Source organism: Lagopus leucura, unplaced genomic scaffold, assembly GCF_019238085.1.
Source record: "Lagopus leucura isolate 7727_CA_CO unplaced genomic scaffold, USGS_WTPT01 Super-Scaffold_100122, whole genome shotgun sequence".
Classification (NCBI taxonomy): domain Eukaryota; kingdom Metazoa; phylum Chordata; class Aves; order Galliformes; family Phasianidae; genus Lagopus; species Lagopus leucura.
The window spans coordinates 177,391-200,263 of NW_024962327.1; the positions used below are offsets into that span (position 1 = coordinate 177,391).

Genomic DNA, 22,873 nt, shown 5'->3' on the forward strand with positions numbered 1-22,873 from the left:
CTATTTCCCAGTGACAGACTTTCAAGGGTGGTAAGATACTGTTAAAGCACGAAAGCAGCACTGTCAGTATCAGTGATTTGAGATCAGGTGATAAGAAGTGAGGGAACTTCCACAGACTTTAATGCTGGAAAGAGGTAACGTTGCCTGAGTTGTGTAGCAGCTGCCAGTATTTCCATCCAGATCATTATTTTTTGTCAGAATAAGCATTTGTGTCAGAAGGAAAACCACAACGGTGACGCAGAAGATTCTAATAGTGAGATTTACTTGAATTGCTGCACTAAAACTGCGAGGGGACGCATGCAGCACAAGAAGCTACAACAAAGCTCAGTGACCAGATTCATTTCTACAGTCAACAACAAGACAAAGGCACAGGGCTCGCTGCTCCTCAGCCTGACATCCAGGCCAGGTCAGCCTCCTTTTCTCTACTGACTACAACAGCATCTCTCAAGGAACCCAACATCCAGGGTGCTGTGGGTATGAAGAACAAGGTGTTGCAGCAAAGAGCTTGGGAGGGGGCACATAAGAAGGCACAGGGGGTGGCATGTGGACCTTCTAATATTAAATGGCTGCTGAAACACAAACGGGAGGATAAAAAACCTGCCAGCCCAAAACTCCAGCTGAGCATCAGGACCAAGAAGTAACCAAACCTGGGATGCAATCCTGAAGTGTGGCTGAAGTCTTCATACAGGAGGCATCCTGAAAACAACACCCCACTGACAGCACAAAACCAGAAAAGGAACAACTCACTGCCTGAGAAAGTGGGAATCCAGGTGAAAAATTAACTCTTGTTTAAAGGAAATTAATGGAAAGCAGCAGCAGCAGCAGCACCTACTGACTGCCTCTGGAAGAAGAATGAACCCAACAGCACCAGCCCATTGCCTCCAAGCAGCAGCATCCTACTCCCTCTTATCAATAACATACAAAGGGGCTGCTTCTCATCCAAGATCGAGCTTCTCTCTAAGAGAAATGCTGCATGTACTCCTTTGTTTTCTGTCTGGGCAGAGAGGAACCCAATGAGGTGTAGAGCCTTGCAGCTGGGGATGGATAACTGCATGCATCAGCGCAGGTTGGGGCATGAGCTGCTGGGGAGGAGCTCTGCAGAGAAGGACCTGCAGGTCCTGGTGGGCAACGGGTTGGCCGTGAACCAGCGGTGTGCCCTGGTGGCCAAGAAGGCCAATGGGGTCCTGGGGTGCATTAAAAGGAGCGTGGCCAGCAGGTGGAGGGAGGTGATCCTCCGCTCCGCTCTGCCCCGGTGAGGCCACATTGAGAATCATGAGTCCAGTTCTGGGCTTCCCGGTTCCAAAAAGATGGGGATCTCCTGGAAGGAGTCCAGCAGAGGGCCGCAAAGAGGATGAAGGGCCTGGAGCATCTCCTGGGCGAGGACAGGCTGAGAGACCTGGGGCTGCTCAGCCCTGGGGAAAAGAAGGCTGAGAGGGGATCATAGAGGATGATGCTCCTGAACCTCTAAAGGGAGGTGGAGGCACAGGGATGAGGCCAGGCTCCTCTCGGTGCTGTGCAGCCAGAGGACGAGGAGCAACGGCCTCCAACTGGAACACAGGAAGTTCTGTGCTAAGATGCAGAACTGCTTTCCATCGGGGTGACGGAGCAGAGGCACAGGCTGCACAGAGAGGTGGTGGGGTCTCCTTCTGTAGAGATATTCCTCTACAGAATGCCAAGACCTCTCAGGATGCCAACCTGTGCAACCTGTGCAGGGAACTGCTTTAGCAGAGGTTGGGCTCAGTGATCTCCTGAGGTCCCTGCCAAACCCTGCAGTTCTGTGACTTTCTGATCACCCCATGCTATCCCAACCCCCTGCACGACCTTTTGCCTTAGCAAAGGCACTGGGTGCAATGGAAATTGCAAACCAGGGGACTGAAGATGAGGAAAGTGGGGGGGAAGGATATCCAGACCGAAGCTGAGCCAAAAAAGGGGCAGAGGGAAAAGGTCTACCCTAGGTTAGTTGTTTCTCAGTATCCGAAGTTTTTGTCTTTTTGGCAATAAATTTAAATTTAAGGAAATTTCTCAATTCAAGACTTTTTGTTTTACCCAAGACAGACAGGTGATTACTGAGGAGACAAAACCCCTAGAAATATTGAAAAACTTTTTTTTTTTATTTTTTTTTTTTTAAAAATCTTCAGCCAATTCTGAGTCCACAAATTATATTTTCTGATGATTTGCTTCACTGGGAAAGCTGGCATTCCTGGCCAGAATTCATCCTACCACAACTTTCACTCAGTCGCTGCAATCTGCCTTTGTCTACAACCAAAGCACAGACACAGAGCAGTCATTTAGGGAGCTGGGATCTCACTCTTAGGACAGCTCTGCCCCTCTGACCACTGTCCCCACCTGCTGATCTGATCCTGAGCTGCTGAGAGCGCTTCCTCGGCAGCCACGCGCCGCTCCCGCTCCTCCTCCAGCTGCTCCTCCAGGTATCTCAGATCTTGCTTCGTGCTGCTATGTAAGTGCTCAGTTTCGGACAGCCTGTCAGAAAATAAGCAAGCATGTGTCAAAGAGGGCTAATTCCTGGCCTGCTCTGCTTCTGTTCTATTTACTGAGGCAGGAGGTGAACAGACGCCAGCTCTCTTCCACTCTGCACAGAAGACAGCTGTTTTTCAGTACCATACTTGAATTATTTGGAAAGCAGGAAGAAGAGCAGCCTCTCGAAGCTCCTGTGTCACATCAGAAAGGAGTGTATGTGATCCTACCTTCCAAAAGCTGCTTACAAAGGGCACCAGGAGCCACATGCTAGATCTCAATCACAGACACATTCCCGGGCTAAAAGCATTGAGACTGTGCTAATTCATACACTTGGAAGGTCACTGAACTTTCTGGAAGTGAACCTGGAAGGCCCATCAAATCAGAGATGCCAATTTGGCTGCTGATGGTCCATCATAACTGCTACTACAAGTTTGGGTGTGAGGCACTGGCACAGGTTGCCCAAGGAGGCTGTGGATGCCCCATCCCTGCAGGCATTGGAGGCCAGGCTGGATGTGGCTCTGGGCAGCCTGGGCTGCTGGTTGGCAACCTGCACACAGCAGGGGCTTGGAACCAGATGAGCACTGTTTTTGCAACCCAGACCATTCTGTGGCTTTATGATCCTATGTTTACTCTCCATTGCTTGAAGTCCTGTGCAAGGAGACATTGCTAAGCACAACTGTGCAGCATGTGTGACAGCTCCTCCACTCGGCAAGGTCCTGCTGGGGAACAGAAGTGCTGAGAGCTCAGATGGAGCAGCCCAGCCAGGCTCCTGCCAGCCCCAGGACCTCCATCAGGACTCAAACCCCTCCTGGTCCCACAGTACCTCAGCTGCAGCTCCTGGAGCTCCGGTGTGTAACTGCCTCCAGGCTCATTCTTTTCTTGGGGTGCTCCGGGAGCAGCATCAGTTGCAAACGACCCCTAAGAGAAGGCAGAGGGCACTGAATGAAGAGGACAGAAGCCAGCCACTGCGCTGCTCTCTTAGCAGAGCCACCTGCAGGACGTCTTGCCCTCCCCCTCCCTTTGACAGGGACCCTCACCATGCTCTTGTCTGCAGCCTGCAGCTCCTGGAGCTGCTTCTCCAGCACCAGGCAGCGGCTCAGAACCTCGCTGTACTGCTGGTGACTCTCACAGATGCTTCGGCCGCTACTGCGCAGTTGGAGGGAGAGGGCGTTTTTCTCTTCATACACCTGAGACAGCTGAGAAGACAAATCCTGAGTCAAGAGCTCAAACATTTCTGTGACAGCAAAACTGTTTTCCGTGTAACTGAGGGTAAGAATTCTATTGAGAATGTAGGTGCTGCCACAGTGCCCCTTTCTAAGGTCCTCCAACAGCAGCTTGTGGCAAGGTCTCCAGCACAGGTGGCCCTAAAACATTCACACGATGTACAGGATTGCTCCTTGCTCCTCTCTTCCCTCCCAGAATTAAATCTGTGGAAGTGGCTGACATAAGACCCAAAACTTCAAGCCAGAGGAACCTTTGGTTCAATACAGGGAAGCAAAAATTCTGCACCTGATGGAAAGTCCATGCACCAGCACAGGACTGTCAGAGTGCCAAGGCAACAGCTCTGCTGTGAAGGACTGGGGAGTTACAGCAGCTGCCCAGCTGAGTACAGCCCAGACAGCTTCGTTGGGAGCAAGGAACATTTTATTCTGGGTTACATCAGGAGAAGCAAGGCCAGCAGACAGAGGAGAGTTACTATCTGCTCTGCTTGGTAACCAGTAAGAGCACACCTGGCAGACAGTGACCAGTTTTGGGTCCCTCATTTCAAAATGGAGAAAGAAATGAGAAAGAGTCCAGAAAAAGGCTACAAAGATGATGAGGCATCGGAGCGTGTGATGGCTGTGAGAGCTGCACTGCTTTATCCTGGGAAAGAAAAGGCTGAAGTGTGCAGCAGTTCCCAATTACTCTGAAGGGAGCCATAAAGCAGAGCCAAGCTCTTTGACAGCAGCAGAAAATATAATAAGGGACTTATTTGTGGCTTGCAAAAACAAAATCATTCTCATTGAAAGTGAAGAGCAGCATTGGACAAGGACCCAGAGAGGTTTGGAAATGCCTTTTCTTGGAGGTTTCCACCACTACGGTAGGCAGGGGCATGGATGATCTGATCTAACAGTGCTGGCAGCACTGCTTTGAGCAGCAGGACAACATAAGGGATCACCTCCAGAAGTCTCTTCTAACCACTACTGACTCTGTGTACCCAAAGGTACAAACACACAAAGGTGGTGAATGCCCACACGAATACAAAGCCCTATTCCTCCTCTACGAGCCCCACTGAAGGCTGCCTACTTCCCCACATCCCTCAGCCCAAACTCTGCAAGCAGGAAGCATGGCTGGTACCTTGCTGTTTAACTGCTGAATTCGGAGCTCTTTTTGGTGCAGCTCCTTCAGGCTGTCATTTAGCTGAGCCCTCAGATGTTTGGTCTCTGCTTCCGGGCTTGAGAAGTCCCCCCTCACTGCTTCTGGATTGATCTGACAGGGAAAGAACAACAAAGAATCAACACAGGACCATCTGTGTCCATTTCCACTCCTAGCCCTACATTGTTCCCACACCTGAAACTTGATCTGCACTCTGTGGAGTGGGGGAAGAAAAAAATATCAGGTGCACTTGGTTCTAGACTTCTCTTTACATATCTGCACGTGAATCTGAGGGATAAGAGAGGATTCCCCCCTCCTCACCAACATAAAAGTGTGTCACCAGAGCAATACAGATGTTGGCAGGACAGCTCTGCCCTGCTGTAATGCTATGGCTCTGCACATGCAGCTGGCGAGCAGACCAGCAAAGCAAAATCCTCAACAGATTCCACTCCACTTTCAGAACTGTCATATGGAAAAAGAGGGCAGAAAGTACAACTTTCAACCCTCAGCCCCTCTGGGCATGAGCCAGGATTATAGATTTCTTCCTAATACAAACAGCAATAAAAATCCTGCAAAAGACTTCAAAATTAGAACGCGGTATTACAAAGGACTAAAACTAAAAGGAAGACTTCAGGTTCAGAACAGTGTGAGAAGCAATTCTAAAATCATCAGACTGGAAGAGCTGAGAGGTTCCAGAAGGAACTGCTCAGAGGGAACTCAGGTGCCCAGGAAACCCCATCTCTCCCACTGTCCCAAATGTCAGGAACGAAGGGGGGAGCACATAAGGTTAGGGCAGAGCTTTCTGAAAGCTTCAAGCTGTGCTGTTGGCACAGGCCTTGGAGGCCACACAGCAATACCAACACCAGTCCACGTGATGTTTGACCTCCAAAATCCAAATACAACCAACAGGCCCTCATTTGGCTGCATTTCCATGCAGTACAGAATCTGTGCACTTCCACCGACCTTCTTTTGGTACTGCTCCTCTACAGCTGGAGCCTTGCTGAGGGGCAGCCTCATTTCTTGCACGACCTGCTGCAAGTGGCTCAGCTGCTGCTCTTTTTCTGCTATGAGCACCAGGTATTGCTCTTTGATGCTGCCATTCTGCTCTTCCCAGGTAGTTTTCTCTTGCCTGCAAAGCATCACGCAAAGGAAATTACCACAGTAATTAACAGGACCACATACAACATCCATTCACCCAGCTCAGAACAAGCCAAGGAGGATTCCAACCACATCCTATCATTACCCCATGCCAGATAAGTTGGATGTCAAGGAACTAAAGCAAAACCACTTCAGCACGGGAACCCTAACATCAGGGCTAAGGAGGTTGTCTCCATCAGCACCACCTCGGTCAAATGTGCACATGAGAGCCACTGCATGGATTCCAACACACAGACATGGGCCTTGGTTCCACCTGTGCAGCAGGAGCTACCCAGGAAATGAGCCTCCAGGCTCAGTCATTCTCTCACTCATTACTTTGGGATCTCTGAAGAATCTGAAATTCCTTCTTTCCCATTTCTAGAACAGAGCACGTGTGCCTGACTGGGTTTGGTCCAGGAGGGGATGACAACTCACCAGCCTTAAATTACAGCCTTTCTTAATCGAAGACATAAAGCAAGTGAAACAAAGGATTAAATCATCATATAAAATGAGTATTTTCTATACAATTACATCGGATAATAAAGAGTGTTCATTTCATTGTCAGCTCAGAATGGAGAGCACTATGATTATATACAAATAAGCTGCAGTACAAGAAATAGGTGATGCTTCCTCTGAAACAGATGATATTGGCCAGCACTGGAGGAAATAAACCACAGAATGATAGAATGGCCTGGGTGGAAAAGGATCACAGTGCTCATCTGTTCCAAGCCCCTGCTGTGTGCAGGTCGCCAACCAGCAGCCCAGGCTGCCCAGAGCCACATCCAGCCTGGCCTCCAATGCCTGCAGGGATGGGGCATCCACAGCCTCCTTGGGCAACCTGTGCCAGTGCCTCACCGCCCTCTGCATGAAAAACTTCCTCCTCATATCCAACCCAAACCTGCCCTGTCTCACTTTAAAGCCATTCCCCTTGTCCCATCACCATCCACCCTTGTAAACAGCCGTTCCCCTTCCTGTTTATATGCTCCCATCAAGTAAAACCAAAAAGGCCATTAAGCTACTTTGCACAGGCATTTCCCTCCAGAATGTTGGGCTGTAAATCCCCACCCTAAGTCTGATGCAAAGACCTGAACAAGGAAACGTGTGCCTGCTCCTGACGAGGGCAGGCGATGCAGCACAAGTAAGGCAGAGGCACCCAGGGCTTTGCTCTCCAAAAGGACCCATTGCCATCTCTGAGGCATTAAGGAGAAAGGCAATTCTCACCTTAGCTGCTGAAGCTCCTGCTGGTAGGAAATGCACTCCTGCTCCAGCTGCTCCTGGCGGCGGTGCTGTTCATCTGCTTCTTGCTGGTATTCCTGCACTTGTGCCCTCAAGCGAGAGTTTTCAGCTGATTCTACCCCAACATGTATGTATTGCTGCTGTAGATTCTTCAGCTCCCTCACCTTTAAGTAAAGGGAAATATTGCTACGAATGTTAACTGAGCAAGCAGCTACGTCTGTTATTTACATGCATTTAAGAACACTTTTCACTGCAGCATCACATCCAAATGACAGAGACAATGGAAGTTCACATCAACTACTACAGCCATCTACTAAGAAGAGTTCAGCAGAAAAGCACCTCCAAGAAGTCTGCTGTGTGGAAGAGGGCAGTGAGTTGAGAGCTCCCACACAGACGTGACACACATCAGCAGCACTGCACAGTTCAAGAAAGCAGAAGGTACATAAATCTAGAAATAACTGAGATGCTGATGGACAAGGGGGAAGTCATGGACAGTATCACAAAGTATCACAGAAAGGATTATCCTGAGTCAGAAGGGACCCATTAGGATCACCGAGTCCAGCTCCTGGCTCCACACAGCACTGCCTCAAATCAAACCATGTTTCTGAGAGTGCTGCCCAAAATCTCTTGCTCTGTTTGATGTGTGATGTGATGTGTGATTGCCCACCCTCTGATTTGTCAAGGTCTCTCTGCAGGACCTCTCCACCCTCAGAGGATTCTGCAGCTCCTTCCAGTTCAGTGCTGTCCCCAAGCATATTCAGCATACCTTCAAGTCCTGCACCAAGGTGTTGATGAAAACACTGAAGAGCTCTGCAGAACCCCACCAGTGACTGGTTGCCAGCCTGAAGGACTTTGACTACAACCCTCTGAGCCCAACCTGCCAGTGCTCAAGAAAGACTTAGATGTGGTACTGAGGGATGTGGTTTGGTGGGTGGATGGGTGGACTGAATGATCTTGGAGGTCTCTTCTAACCCTGGAAATTCTATGATCAGCCAATTGTTCACCCATTGCATCATTCATTGGATAGCTGTATGCTGGAAGGAAACAGCCTCAAAAGCTTTACCGAAATCCAAAACAATGACATCAACTGGCTTCCCTTGCTCAGCTTCGTGGGTACTTTGCCATAGAAAGAGAATAAGTTGGTTGCAAAGTAATAAAACAAAGTAAACTAAGAGCAAGTATTAGTGGAAAATCACAGTAAAAATCAGTCATCTGAGCAGCAGCTGGAAGTGAAATGCACTGAGCTACACTGTGCCAAAGAGCATGCAAACACACATGAAGTACGCAAGTAGAGATGATAGAATGAAGGTGCAATGGCTTGGGCCTGTCTTGACAATCATCTGCCAGGAGGAGAAATCTACCACATGCTTAGATTTCTAGAAGAGACTGCAGAACTGACAAATCAAATGCATGAGCTGGCACTGATGTGGCCTAAGCAGACTAACAGAGAGCACATCTCTTACTTCTATAATTCCATCTTTAAAACAGGGCTAAGAAGAGAAAACGCCTTGAGAAGTTAATAATGAAACCGTAGTTCAGCTTCCATATGTCACAGAGGCTAACAGATGACACGTACTAAGTCCACAGGATCTGATGGAGTGCACCCAGAGGTGATGAGGTCATTGGGAGGCAACTCTCAACTACTGCTGAAAGATCACGATGAACAGAGGGGCTTTGGAAGGCTGGAAGAAATGGCATCCTTACTTCAAAAAGGGCAAGGAGAAGGATGGAGAAAGGCAGTCTGCTCAGCCTCACCTCAGCCTTACCAAGGAGATGGAGCACTAATCCTGGAAACTACTTCCAGATACACAAGAGAACAAGTTGACCAGAGGAATTGTGGAAATCCTCCTCTGAGATGTTCAGAACTCAAGCAGACGTTGCTTTGGGCAACCTGCTCCAGCCAACCCTGTCAGAGCAGAAGGGTCGGATAGAAGACTTCAGAGTTCCCATCCAACCTCAGCTCTTTCGAGGGTCTGTGAGGATGATGGTATGTTTTTAACTCTGTGAAAGACAATGTCTAACTGTGCTGAATTCTAAGATCTGAAGAACCGAATCTCCTGTAAAGCTTTAAATAAGAATGGGACAAGAAAGCAAGGACTTACTAATCTGTCTCTGTCGTTCTGCAGGGAGGACAGAGCCTTCTTAAGACTCAGCACCTCTGATGGAGTTGTGGCAGTGCTCCCTTCTGCTTGCTGCCTCACTTCTTCCACCTTACGTGTTCTGCCCAGTTCATCCAGCAGCCGGTCTCTCTCGTCCTGCAGGCTTGCCATAGCCTTGGAGAAAGATTTGACTTGGTTGGAAGAGCCTTCCAGTTCTGAAGACAAACGGAGAAGCTCATCGTCTTTGGCTCTGATCTTCTGCTTCAGATCCTCAATCTGTGCCAAGAGACCTCTTTCATCAGCAGCTTTCTGCATTTCTGTAAGCTCAGATTTCAGTGTATCTCGGTCCCGGGCAGTGGAATTTTGCTCCTCTTGTAACTGAAACATCTTTTTCTGAAGATTCTCCACTAGATTTTGTTGGTCCCCTAAGTCTGCAGAATATTTCTGTTTCAAAGCTTGAAGCTCCTCATTGGTCTGGTCCCAGCTATCCTGAAGAGAGCTCATGGACTTCCCGAAAGACTGAATTTGGGCTCTGAGATCTTTGTTTTCATCTGTGACTGCAAGAAATTTCTGTTCCATTTCCATGAGGTCCCGTGCCAGCTCTGCTACTCTCTCTTCCGCTGTTTCTGTTTCATTCCTCATTATCCCAGCGTCATGATGCAGGTGCTTCAATTCCTTTTTGAGCCTGTCCTCAGCCTCCCCCACTCTCCTGGTTGCATCCTTCTGAACACTTACTAGCTCCTCCTCAAGTTCAGTTATCCTTTGCTGTGAGAGCACAAGCTTACGACGCAGCTCTTGTGCCTCTTCCTCTTGGGCCTTGAGCTGTGCTTGACACTCCATGACAGGACTTCCCTCAGTTAATGCTGTCACCTCGCTCTGAGCTCGGGACAGAGAGGATTTAAGGGTTTCAACCTCTTGAGACATGCTGACTTTATCCTCTGCCAAGACTTCCATGCTCTTCTTGAGATCGTCCTGCGTACGCTCAGACTCCTTCAGCTGTGTTTCCACGATTGCCTTCTCCTTTTCCAGAGCTTGGATTCGCTGAAGCTGAGTTTTGAGAAGTTGCTTCTGTTGGGAATCCTTAATTGAAATTACTTGGTTCAGATCTTCTCTGTACCTCACCAGGTCTGCGCTCAGCTTGGCGTTCTCTGAGTTGAGGTCATCCATCTGGCTATGAAAAACTCTGATTTCCTCCTTCAGCTTGTTGTTTTCAGCAGCAGCCTCTTGGATTATCTGGTCTTTGTCCAAGATGACAACGAGGTGGCGCTCCTCCAGCTGTTTGTACTCTCTCAGTATACGGTCTCTGTCGTCTTGCAGAGATGACATGGACTTGGTGAAGGAGTCCAGTTGTGCCTTCTGCTGTTTACTTTCTTCTCTGATTATTTTCATCTTCTCAGTGAGATGATCAAGTTTATCGTTAAGTTTGCTCTTCTCAATTTCCAAAGCCTTTTTATCTTCTTCTTCCTTGCTTAGCCTACGCTCCAACAGTGTGATGTCTTCAGAATGCTGCTGCTGTAATTCGGTCAGAGCAGCTGTAACTGCTTCTTCCTTGGCAGACAGCAAACTAACGATCTTTTGATCTTTGGCGCTCGTTTCTTCATGCAGCTTATTTGTTAGGTCCTTGGAAGCCTGCAGATCAGCCTCCAGCTGTTCACAGCTGAATTTAAAATTCTGGATGCTGTTCTCTTGTTGCTTGACCATACTCTCCAACTCTCCTCTAACCAGTTCACATCTGGCAAAGGAACTCTGCAAGTCAGCAAGCTGGTCTTTCAGGCTCCGGATCTCTGATTCCAGCTTCTGCTGTTCATCCTGGGACTCACTGAGTAGTTTTTGAGACCCTTCCAGCTGAGTTAAAAGCTCTTTTTTTTCTGCCTGCAACATTTCACATGTCTCTTGATGCTGCTGAATCTCCCTCCTGGACTCTGATTCCCAGTCTTTCTTGTTGCATTCCAGCCTGAAAAACAGAGAAGGGAAGATCACACCCAAATCAATGAGGTATTTCAGGATCCAAAACCACACTAACAATTTTCATTGATTATATTAATTGAGAAAAGCCACCAAATTAGTTTTCCAGTGATTAGCACTGAATCAGGCTTCCAAAGGGAGTGACTGAGTCACCATCCCTGGAGGCATTTAAGAGATGTTTATGTGGCACTTAGGGAAATGGTTTAGTGGTGGACTTGCTGGTGTTATGTTGATGTTTTAATTCAATAGCCTTAAGGGTATCTTCCAACCCAAATGATGCTACAGGCACATTAGCAACGACATGATAGTCCTTTCTAGAATGTGCAGCTACTGAGCCCCTCTCAGTCCCATTTATACCTTCAGTCTTTCAAAGGAGAAATTAATTTCCCCATACAGTGAGGCTCAGATTTTGTTTTCTACAAACAAAGGTGCTGTTCTCCTACAGTTGGTATCCATTCCACATTCATTTCACAACATACACCATTTCAATCAAACTCTGTAGAACAGTTTTCCTCATGAAAGAATGGCTTGTTTTTGAGTTTTGGAAATTCCAAGGTTAACATTTTGTTAGGCTTCTCTAGCTCCATCTTTCTCTCAAAATCTAATCTGGGATCAAATTGGAATTATGCATCCCCATGCTCTGTTGACATACCAAGCTTAATCTCTAAAATTAACAGCTTCCTCATAGAATCCTAGAATGGCCTGGGTTGAGAAGGCCCACAATGCTCATCTAGCTTCAACCTCCTTGCCATGGGCAGGGTTGCCAACCAGCAGCCCAGGCTGCCCAGAGCCACATCCAGCCTGGCCTCCAATGCCTGCAGGGATGGGGCATCCACAGCCTCCTTGGGCAACCTGTGCCAGTGCCTCACCGCCCTCTGCATGAAAAACTTCCTCCTCATGTCCAACCCAAACCTCCCCTGTCTCACTTTAAAGCCATTCCCCCTTGTCCTATCATTATCCACCCTTGTAAACAGCCATTCCCCCTCCATACCTCTGGCTGCTGACTCTTTAAAGGAAATACATTGACACTATTTTAATCATCATCACTTTCTTTACCTGGATATATGAATCTGAAGTTCTTCCACTTGTGTAGCCATCTGCTTCATCTGGTCCCTCAGCACAACACAAGTTTCCTCTTTCAAGCGTATTTCTTCCTCCTTCTTTTGAATCGTTTCTGTGAACTTCTTCTCCCACGTTTTGGATTCATCTATCACTCTATCCCTGTCATCCTGAAGGGAAGACATGCTCCTGGTGAAGGCTGCAAGCTGGGCCAGCGTTTTGTTCAGGCTGCCTTCCAGTTCCTTGGCTTCCCGATCTTTTGTTGTCAAGGAGCCCCGAACATCACGAACCGTTGTTTCCATCTTGTCTTTCTCCCTCTGCAAAGCTGCCAGTTTCTCTTCCATATTTTTCATCTCCTTCGAGTGCTTGTCTTTCTCCCGTTCCAGTCTTCTCTCACAGTCCTCATCCTTTTTCTTCATTTGAATTAGAGTACTCTCTTTGTTTGCCCGTAACTCTTCTTTTATTTTGACGCTCTCTGCTAGGACTCTCGCTGCCTCGCTCTGAGTGTCATCCAGCACTACTCTGCAGTGAGCAAGCTCTGCCTGGGCCTTCTTGGTGTCTTCTGTTGCTTTAGCTAAAGTCTCTTTGGCTGCTTCCAAGTCTTTCTGAGACTCACTCTGGACAAATTCTAGAGCCTTAACAGTTCTTTCTAAACTACTGATCTTCTCCTGGTTTTTAATACAGTCCTTCTGCAGCTGCTTAATCTCCTGCTGCTTCTGCTTCAGCAGCTCCTGAAGCTCCTTTACATGTGTGCTACTGTCCTCCCTCCAAGTGCGTTTCAACTTTTCTAAATACTCCTTTTGGTTTTCTGAACTTGCTTTACTTTTCTCCTTTGCCATCTGACGTTTCTCCTCCTCCAGTTCATGTATTGCTCTCTGCAAACTCTGAAGCTCACGTTTCAGTTGTTCATTTTCAATCTGGGAGTCTGTTGCATCTTGCTGATAATTTCCAATACTGCCATTAAGTTCTGCCAGCTGATTCATGAGCCTTTCCTCCAAATCATCCTTCTCAGCCTCTAAAGTGTCCTTCAGTTCTGTCATCCTGATGAGGTCCTCCTTGGTGTTTTGGACCGTTTCTTCCATCTTTGCTACTGTGTCCTGGAGAACATTTAATTCAAGGACTTTTGCTTCCATTTGGGTCTCTAAAGCCCTTTTCTCACCTTCTAAAGCCTCAACGTTCCCGCGGATATCATCCAGCTGTTGCTCTGAAGCCCTTCTATTCTCCTCTAGTTCAGTGATTCGCTCTGTCAGCTCAGCTATCTCCTTTACATAGGCATTAACATCCTCAGGTGGGCTACTACCTTCAAAAGCTTTTTGTTCCAGCTTTGCATCAGGAGACTTTGGTCCAAAACTTAAGTCCACTTGATTTTCAGTCCCCTCTATTGGGGGTGGTGTAGCAACTGCCTGATTTGTTTCTTCCTCTGTTGTCTTCAGGGAAACATACTTGTCTAACAGCTCTCTGCTTTCTTCTAGCTTGGATTCCGTTAACTGCAAGTGATGCTTTAAGTCTGTGATCTCTTGAGTAAGAGACTCCTTTTCAACCATTACAGCCTCTAGCTGAGTAGAAAGAGACTGATAATCCCTCCTAGAGCTCTCCAGCTCTTCTTTCAGGTTAGCGTTTGAAAGGAAAGCTCCATCGTCAGTCCTGTGCAGGTCCCCACCTGTGGGCTGCATCTCTGCTCTAAGCTTCTCATTCTCCTCCTCTAGCTCCAGAATTTTTTGCTGCTTTGATTTTGCAAATTTCCTCATTTTCTCCTTCATTCCATCAATCTCCTGTTCAGCTTCCTGCAGCTGCTTATCCGCCTCTTCTTTTTTCGCTTCAGCACTTTTCAGCTTCACGAAAATCTCCTGCTTTTCCTGCCTCACGGCTTCCAAAACACGCTGAATCCGCTCAGTCTCATTGCTCACATTCTCATATGACTGCAGGAGAGTTTCGTACTCTTTCTGAAGCTCCCTGTGTTTCTCCTGCCACTCAGCGCTCTCAGCAGCTTGCAGGCATTTCAAGGACTCCATCTCCTTCTCCTGCTTCTCTTTCTCTAGGAGAACTCCATCTAGAGTCAACTTCAGGTTTTTACAGCATCCATCAAGATTCTGGTTTTCTCCAAGGACCTTATTAACTTCTGCAATAAGTTTTTCTCTCTCTTCAGTGAGACTTGCTATTTTTTCTGTTAAAGTACCTGTTTCTTTAACATGGCCACCTACTTGGCTTTCCATATTATTCAACTTGACACAAAGATTCTCAATAGTAGTTTTGGCATTTGCCAATTCCTCTTTCAGTGACTTACTCTCCTTTAATGCCTCTTTTCTAGAGATAAGTGCAGCTTGCAACTTTCTCTGCATTTGATTCTTCTGTTTGGCTGCTTCTGCATCATCATCTTGCTTGTGCTGAATTTCAAGCAGCTCGGTTTGCAGTCGCTTGCTCTGTTCCTCATGTGCCTGAGCTTGAGCTTCAATCTGACTACACAGACTTTTAACAGAATCTTCTTTTTCCAGCAGCTGTGCCTTTGCATTAGCAAGAGCTTCACTTTTCTCCCTCAACTGCAAGTTCAGGAATTCAATTTCTTCGTCCTTTTGATGCATAAGTGTTTTCAGGTCTTCCAAACTGTCTTCCCTAGAAATTTCCACTTGACCTTCCTCCAGTTCTCTCCGAAGTCTTGCAGCCTCAGCTTCAGCTTGGTCAGAGGTTCTAGTCAGCCCTTCTGCCTCTGCCAACAACTGCGCTATGCGCTGTTGCAAATTAAAGACTAATTCTGATTTGCAAGCCAATTCACCTTCCATACAGCCAACCTTACTTTCCAACTCCTCCTTCTCCACCTGCAGTTTTTCAAGTTCTGCTTTAAACTCTTCCCCAGAAACATCCGTGACTTGCACAAGTTCGCTGTTTGTAGAATTTCCTGCTTCCAGGCATGAAGAATCCAAAGAGCCTTGATTCCCAGGAACGCTCTCTGTTGATCCTCTCTGTTCCTGCAGTTGCCTGAGCTGAGCTTGGATGCTTTCCTTCTCTTTCATTTGCATATCAAATTGCTCTTGAAGGATGTTGTAATCATCTTTCTGCTGTTTGAGCTGTTCTCTGTGATGCCTGTCTTTTTCTTGAGCCTTTTTTATAGTGTCTTTGCGAGATACCAGGGCTTCCTGAAGCTTTTTCTGAAGTTGTTCTTTTTCTTGTTCAAGAGTTGAAACTCTCTCTTTCAGAGCAGACATCTGGTTTTCTTCAAGATTTGTAGCTGCTGCATTGTTTTCTTCATCATCTTTTGGACCTTCATTGGTTTCAGTTAATTTGTCAGCAATTGTCTGACTTCCCATGATCTCAGCCTTAATTGAGTCAACGTTTGTCTTATCTTGCCAGCTCTGCTTCATTTCCTCAATCACCGCCTGTAACTGTGCTTCAGTAGCTTCCTTATCCAGCAGCTCCTTCCGAACGCTCAGCAGCTCAGATTCCTTTTCAGAAAGCAGCTGGATTAGGTGCTCCTCCCTGGGTGAGCTTTCCAGATTCACTTCTTGGCTTATCCTACTCATCATATGCTCTTTCCCTTCAGCTTCTTGAGCCACTGAGGTTTCTGACTCAGGCTCCATTTTCAACTGCGCCAACTTGTCCTCCAGTTTGCTGACCTTCCTCAGGAGCTCCTTCCTGTTAACAAGTGCTGCCTGCAGCTTTCGCTTTACCTGCTCATTTTCCCGTTTCAGAATCTCAAGTTCATTTGCTGATATCTCACCCTCCCTGCATTCTGCCACTTTCTCATACTGCTGCTCAGACACTTCGCAGTTCAGATATGTATCTTCCGCTTCTGTGTTTCGGTCTTCTCCCTCCTGGGCTTTTAATAAGACACTTGTTTGCTCTTTGAGACTCTTCAGCTCTGTTTCTAGAGAAAACTTCTCTTCATTCAGCAGCACCATTCTTTCAGACATGCTGATGCTGATCTCTGTCATCTGCTGTTCTTTCTCCAGCAAGGTTTGTTGCAGGCTCTCTATGCACCTGCTACGTTCAGCAACAAGCTGCTCTAGGTCTGCTGCTTCGCGGCCCTTGGAAGCTAAGCTTTGGGAAAGCTCTTCCATCTCAGCCCTGTATTTCCTCAGCAGTTGTTCCAGATCAAGGGCTTCGCATTCCTTCTTCTGGATCTGGCTTCGCATGTCTTTTAGTTGCACGTCCTGATCAGAAAGCTGAAGTTGCGCTTCATCCAAATCTTTCTGTAAAGCTTCGATTTTAACCTCTTTGGATTTGAATTCATTTTTAAGGCTTTGGATCTGTTCCTTCAGAAGACTGCTCTGGCTGTCTGACAGCCTCTGCTTTTCAGAAAGAGCTAGAGCTTCCTCCAGCTGCTTCACTTTCTCCTGCAGTTCTGTCGTGGTAGAAAGGTTCTTCATCTGACACAGGAGCTGATCTCTCTCTTCAGCCAAAGCACAGAACGAGCTGTCAGAATCCTCCATCTTCTTCCTGTATTCTTCAGCCAACTGGTTTAACCTGTTTATTTCTGCATCTCTTTCTCCCAGATCTTTCTTGTAGGATTCCTCTGATTTCTGCAGAATCATTTGCAGTTCCGCAGTTCGGTTCTGCAGATTTATCAGCTCTTGGGATTGAGAGGTGCCTGGCTCTGGAAATGCTGCAGAGGTTTCCTGTGTTGCTCCCATCTCCCCTGTGCCATGAACAGAGGCCTCTTGGGGTACCTCTTGAAGATCAGTTTTGTTTTCCTGAAGCACATTAATTGGCTGTATTTCTGTTGCTCTCTGTAATGAGCTACTGTCCAACTCATTTTGTGTGCTTGACACCTGTTGCTCTTCCCTCTCAAGAAGCCATGCCTGGGGATTCTCTTCCAGCTGGTTAGCTTCTCCTCCTGCTTGGTCAACAGCAGAAGTTTGGTTGTTTGGGTCCTTGAGCTGTCCTTTTAGAAATGCAATTTCTTCTTGAGCTTTACTCAGTTCCAGCAGCAAAACAGACAGCTCTTTCTGTTTCTGTGCAGCAAGACATTCTCCAATTCCAGACGGGCAGTTTTCTTCAGTGAACTGCTCACCTCCATTGGGAGAGCCATCTGCTCTTGCCTGAAAGACAACACAAGGTTTCACATTCCCTTTGAATCCTGCCAAAGGGGCACTTTTCATTGTCCCTACCTCATGCTAGCAGTCGCAACCAATAACAGCCTCATTAACAGGAGGACTCCTCAGCTCATTTCCCTTCCTGTAGTTGTGGCATGGGAGTCTGGCTTTAGGGTTAGACCATAAACGGAGCTTCCTGCTGTTAAAGTGTCTCAGTTCTGTGATCCTCAGAGGTGTCCTTCTGGACTTATCCAGCCATATTTTGAGACTACAGATACTGGCATCGTATCCACAGCCTCTGAACGAGGAGGTTTTGTCCTTTTCCTGTCTGTTTAACGTGGACAAGAATTTATATAGACACCCCTACTCCAGTCTGTGCTTATCTCTGAAGTGAGAACACTAAACAAAACATCTGATCTAAAGTGCTTGGCTTTTTCCAAACATTAATCTTAAGATTTCCTTCCACCCCCAAATACAGATGACAAAAGAAGAACGATCAAATCCTTGCTGGAAAGCATGGATCATCACTTTGCAAATGGGTCAGCACCTTGTGCTGCAAAGGCTAAGTTACCATGTCCATGTATGCATACAGTATTGAAAAGTAAATAGTAGTGGGTGAAATTTGTACCTCAGGTGGGACCGAAGCGTCACCAGAAGGCTTTTGCCCTTCAGAATTCACCATCTCTGCTGACACACCTGGTGATAAAATGTAGAATTCACCATCAGCAAATGGAAAGAAAATCCGTGCCACTGGAGATTCTCCAAATTCCCAGGTAGGAAACACAAAAGACTTTGAGCAATGCACTCAGTCCAGATATCCCTGTATCCCTATAATACATCCTGTATTTACTGCATGCTGACATCACCTAAGTCTACATCACGTGCAACTGCAACAGAATAATGAAGAGACGCAGACAGAGTGAACTAATACACTTCTACTCTTCCAAAAAGAACAAAATTTATTTATGAGCCCTGTAGCTCCACCCCTTCTTTGGGAACACAATGTTTTTCTAATAGCTAACAGTTAGTTCTGTTAGTTCTAGAAGACTTAAGCTCAAAACTCCCAGGTTTTGTAGGTGGTACAAGATGGTTCTTTTCTTTTTAACAAAGAAAAAATATAGAAAATATTAAATGCATTAAGAAACCAAGGCTGTAAACTTAAGCCATTTAATGTTAGGAAGCACCACAGCTTACAGAGTTTACAGCTCACTCAGTTTCACCTTTGCTATTCTGTATACATTTATATTAAAAGCATACGCATTCAAGCAATTAAGTAAACTTTCTCATCTCTTGATCACCTCTTCACGCAGTGCAAGAAGGCAGAGATTTGAGCACTTCAATGGGGCATTCCTGATTTTTGGAATTTGGAACATGGGGGAGGGATGTTTGGTAACACCTGAGACAAAAAAATCTTATTGGCTCTCACACAGGAACTCAGTGCTTCATCTTCAGTCTATTCTGCACATCTGCACCTGCATTCTCCTTCAAAACCTTCTCCTTTCTCATCTTACCCACTCCTTTCTGTTCATGTATCCTCACCTGCCTGCCTTAGTATTTTCTCTTCCAACTTCTCTGTATCTTTTCTTATCTCCTCTACATCTTCAGATTTTGACTTTAAAGCTCTTCTTTCCAAATCACTTTGGACTTTCCCTGGCAGTTCTCCCACTTCTGCAATGCTGAGGTCAACACGCTCTATTCTGTGCCCTTACCTCCAGACGTAGCAGAGCAGTCTGTGCAAGAGGCTGAATCTTCCACAACCTGCATGTTTTGTGTTTTCTCCTCAGTTCCACCGTTCTCATTCTATCAGTGGAAGAAAGCACACTTAGTTTTAAGCTACAGCCTTTGCATTAGAAGACAGCCATCTTAGCTGCTGCTCAACCAAGCTTACAGCATAAACTGTCGATCATACTTTAGACCCAACTCTGATGCCTAATGGAAATAAAAGATGGTTTAGTTATGATACTAAACAGGAGGCTGGGATATATCTCAGCAAATTAGGATACCAGTTCAGATTTAGGATATTTTCCATTCTGAAAAGCCCACTTCCTGCTCTCCTGGAGCAGCTGGACACCTGCTGGCTGACAGGAAGCCACAGGTGAAGTCTTTATTTTGCCTTTCTTATGCATCCAGCTTCAAAAAAAGGCTAGAAATGAAAAATCTACTCCCACTTGAACTAGAAAAACAACTTTTTTTTTTTTTTTTTTTAAGTTATGACTGAAAACAATGAATAGAAGTAACTTTTGCTGTTAACTATCTCAAATGTAAGCACAGAGGATCACCCAGCCAGACAAGGGCCATCTCCAGTCCCATATTTTAGAGCACTTTTGTGACTGCCAGCTGAAGAGGAACATACAGGATGCACGAAAACAATTTGTGCAACCCAAACCCTTGTATTGGGCTTGAGCTCACAGATATTTTGGGCTGAAGTAACAGGTCAAGGGCACAAGTGGCAGTAGAGAGCTGCCCAAACATGAACACTACATAAAAGCCATTTATGTGGACTGTACAGTTATCCATATACGTGTCTGGTGTTGAAATGGACACTTCCAGCACTGGATTCACAGACTGATTTTCAATACCCACCTTGGTCAAGGTGAGTCACGTGCTAAAGCACTGTTCTCTCCAGTGCCTCTAAAGGGGCTCCAGGAAATAGCTGACAGCCTTACATCTGCCCTTGGAAAGACCATGAGCACACACACATTTATGTTCATTTATATATGAACATAATTTATATATAGGTTCATTTATATATGAACCTGCAGGGCCACCAGCTTACACCCCAATGCCAGGCAGCTGGAACACAAGGCTCTGGGTAAAGCAGGATGGACTGACTCTGCACTTGCAAGCCCCAGTTGTCACCTTTTGGCGTGATTGCTCCATGACAACAAACACTTAAGGAACCCATCTTTGGCATACGAACACGTAACACCTTCCATCCCCACTTTTAAATCAGTAGCCAATAAGAAAAGTCAATAAATGTGACACTTCACCTTATGCTATACGATCACTGGAGGAGCAGAGGAGCTGGAGAGTTCACACTACCAACTGCCTCTGTGTTGCAGAGGACTGTATTACATAAAACCCAGCATCATCTTCTCCCCCCTGCTGGCAGATGGGAGCAGAGCAGAGCACTCTGGCAAGAGCCCAGACCTTGCTCTAAGCTAACAACTCTACAACTAGAATGGATACAGAGGCAGCCATCTCCATCACCTTGCTGATGGAACGTGAAGCAAAGCAGAAGGTATCCAAACCTTCCTGCAATTCTGCACGAAGCTGTTTGTGGTGGAAGCATACAAAGATACACCCAAAATCCTCTGTTTGACAAAGAGAAGTCAGCATGCTGCCAAACCCCCATCGGGGCAGAGGGGACAGGAAGGATTTGAAAGGCAACCTGTAAAGGCAGCTAAGACTTTGGAACCGTGTGTCCTCAGAACTCTCTCAGTTTCGCCTATGATTTTGCTGAAGAACTAACTCATAAGAGGTAGAAAATAGCAAGAATATCAATTGGGAGGATGAAGGACACAGGAATTCCAAAGAGCAAAGGGAAACGTGGTCTGATAAGAACACAGGACAAGCAGTATTTGGAAGCTATTTCTGTCTTTCGCCATTAATCCAGTTAATAATAACCTTCCAAAGAGGATTGTTAAAAAAGGCCATCACAGCTTAGCTGTTTTAAGGCCAGTCCTTGACCTGTTTTAGTTTTGGCTTAATCATTACCTCTGAATTTTCTGCAACCATTGCAGCTCCCTGCTGAGGCTCCTGGAGAACAGGCTGGGACCTCTCTGAAACATTGAAGAAAAAAAAAATGCACACATTAAGCAATTTATTTGAAAATTAAAACTCTCATTTAGAAAGCAATACGGTATTCGTCCAGGAACATCTGAGAACGGGACACAGAGAAAATAGACCAGCATTGGACAATGTGCTTTTTTTTCCCCTGAAAAAAAAAGGAACTACCAAAGCACAACAGAGATTCTAAGCACCTCTTAGAAAATAAGATATTACTGTTCTTTTCCCCTCAGAAAGGAAAATGGGGAAGGACACAATGATCAGTTCTCCCTAATAACGAGTGATAGGATGCATGGGAACAGCACAAGGCTGCGTGGGGGGAGATTCAGACTGAGTATTTGATAGCATTTCGTTACCATGAGGGTGGGCAAACACCACAGCAGCCTTCCAGGAGAGATGGTTGATGCCCCACTCTCATCAGTGCTCAAGAGCCATTTGGATTCCACCTTCAGTAATGAGCTCCACATTTCTGTTAGCCCTGCCACGTTCAGGCAGCTGCAGTTGATCTGTTTCATCCCTTCCAAATGAACAACTCTATTTTTTTCTTAATTGGTTTGCAATCATAGGACAACCAATAGAGTTTCAGGGTGCTTTTTATTATTATTATTATTATTGTGTTTCTTTTAAAACAAAGAAACAAACCTTCTTATAAAGGACAGGGAACAAATTACTGTTGTAGCAGTACTGTTGTAGCTACTGTTGTAGCATCTCAATTTCATTGAGATAAAAATGAAGAGAAAAATCAGAGAAGAAGACACTGAAGGGCTACTGTCCAAGTCAAGAATGGCACAAGAGTTCAGCTGCTGTTTGTTTGAGTCAGCAGGTTCTTATCCTTATATTCCTGAAAACTGGCACACAAACCCCACTTATGATAGGCACAACACTGTACCAATATGATGAAACACAACCAGCTTGGGAGCTGAAGGGAGAGAGCAGTATTGCCTGCCTGGCTGGAAAGGCTTTTGATAGTGTTATAGAACTCAAAATCCTCAGACAAGCTCCTGATACATGGGCTGTGCCAGAGGGCAGCAGTCAGCAAAACTGTGCTACAGAGACCTTCCATTCAACACCACTCCTATCCTCCCGTGCAACTGGGAACTCTGGCACCAAGACCTCCTTAGGAGCTGGCATAGAAACAAAGCCAACAGAAGGCAATCCAGTGATCCTTAGGCTAATGAGAACCCCTTCAGCAAAATGCTGTGCTTACTCACCTTGTAGATTCTGCACTGCTGTGCTGCTTTCAGCAGACAGCACCAGCAGCTGGCCAACCTCCTGCTTCAGCTGATGGTTCTCAGCTACAAGGGCAGCATAGCTGGATTGGAGCTCTTGTTCAGCTGCCTTAAGACAACTGATCTGTAGATTCTTTTCTTCCATTTCCAGTCGCTGTTTCTGCTCCAAGCTTCTGTACCTCTCTAATTCTGCTTGTGCTGCTCGTGCCTCTTCCAGCTGCTCTGAAAGACACTGCACCTCCTCCTGCAAGCGATGGGAGCACAGCTTCCTCTCGGCCACTTCCAGCTCCATCTTCTCTCTGAGATCCCGAGATTCTCTTCTCTCTGCATCCAGCACATCTCTCAGAGAGCTCAGATCCACTGCCATCTTCTGGCACTGATCTCGGAGCACCTGTAAAAGGACATGGAAATTAATTTAACTCAGATCAAAACAGCACCAAAGCGAACTCCACGAACTGCATCTTAAAATCACCACTAAATCTTTTTCAAATATTTTATC

At 46.3% G+C, this 22,873-nt stretch overlaps 1 protein-coding gene across 3 annotated transcripts in view; it reads right to left on the reverse strand.

The window, feature by feature from the left end:
* Nucleotides 1-22,873, reverse strand: part of GOLGB1 (golgin B1) — a 40,403-nt gene that overhangs the window by 2,832 nt on the left and 14,698 nt on the right. For 2 of the 3 annotated variants that reach the window (XM_042887789.1, XM_042887790.1), the window contains 12 exons: nucleotides 22,357-22,765; nucleotides 21,074-21,138; nucleotides 19,066-19,156; nucleotides 17,985-18,052; nucleotides 12,327-17,362; nucleotides 9,309-11,259; nucleotides 7,192-7,370; nucleotides 5,797-5,962; nucleotides 4,816-4,947; nucleotides 3,516-3,674; nucleotides 3,302-3,396; nucleotides 2,347-2,481 (listed from right to left, as the gene is read on the reverse strand). In XM_042887789.1, coding sequence (XP_042743723.1) covers nucleotides 2,347-2,481; nucleotides 3,302-3,396; nucleotides 3,516-3,674; nucleotides 4,816-4,947; nucleotides 5,797-5,962; nucleotides 7,192-7,370; nucleotides 9,309-11,259; nucleotides 12,327-17,362; nucleotides 17,985-18,052; nucleotides 19,066-19,156; nucleotides 21,074-21,138; nucleotides 22,357-22,765 — 8,486 coding nt within the window. The remainder of the gene's footprint in view (nucleotides 1-2,346; nucleotides 2,482-3,301; nucleotides 3,397-3,515; nucleotides 3,675-4,815; nucleotides 4,948-5,796; nucleotides 5,963-7,191; nucleotides 7,371-9,308; nucleotides 11,260-12,326; nucleotides 17,363-17,984; nucleotides 18,053-19,065; nucleotides 19,157-21,073; nucleotides 21,139-22,356; nucleotides 22,766-22,873) is intronic. The other variant, XM_042887791.1, reaches the window with a different exon arrangement.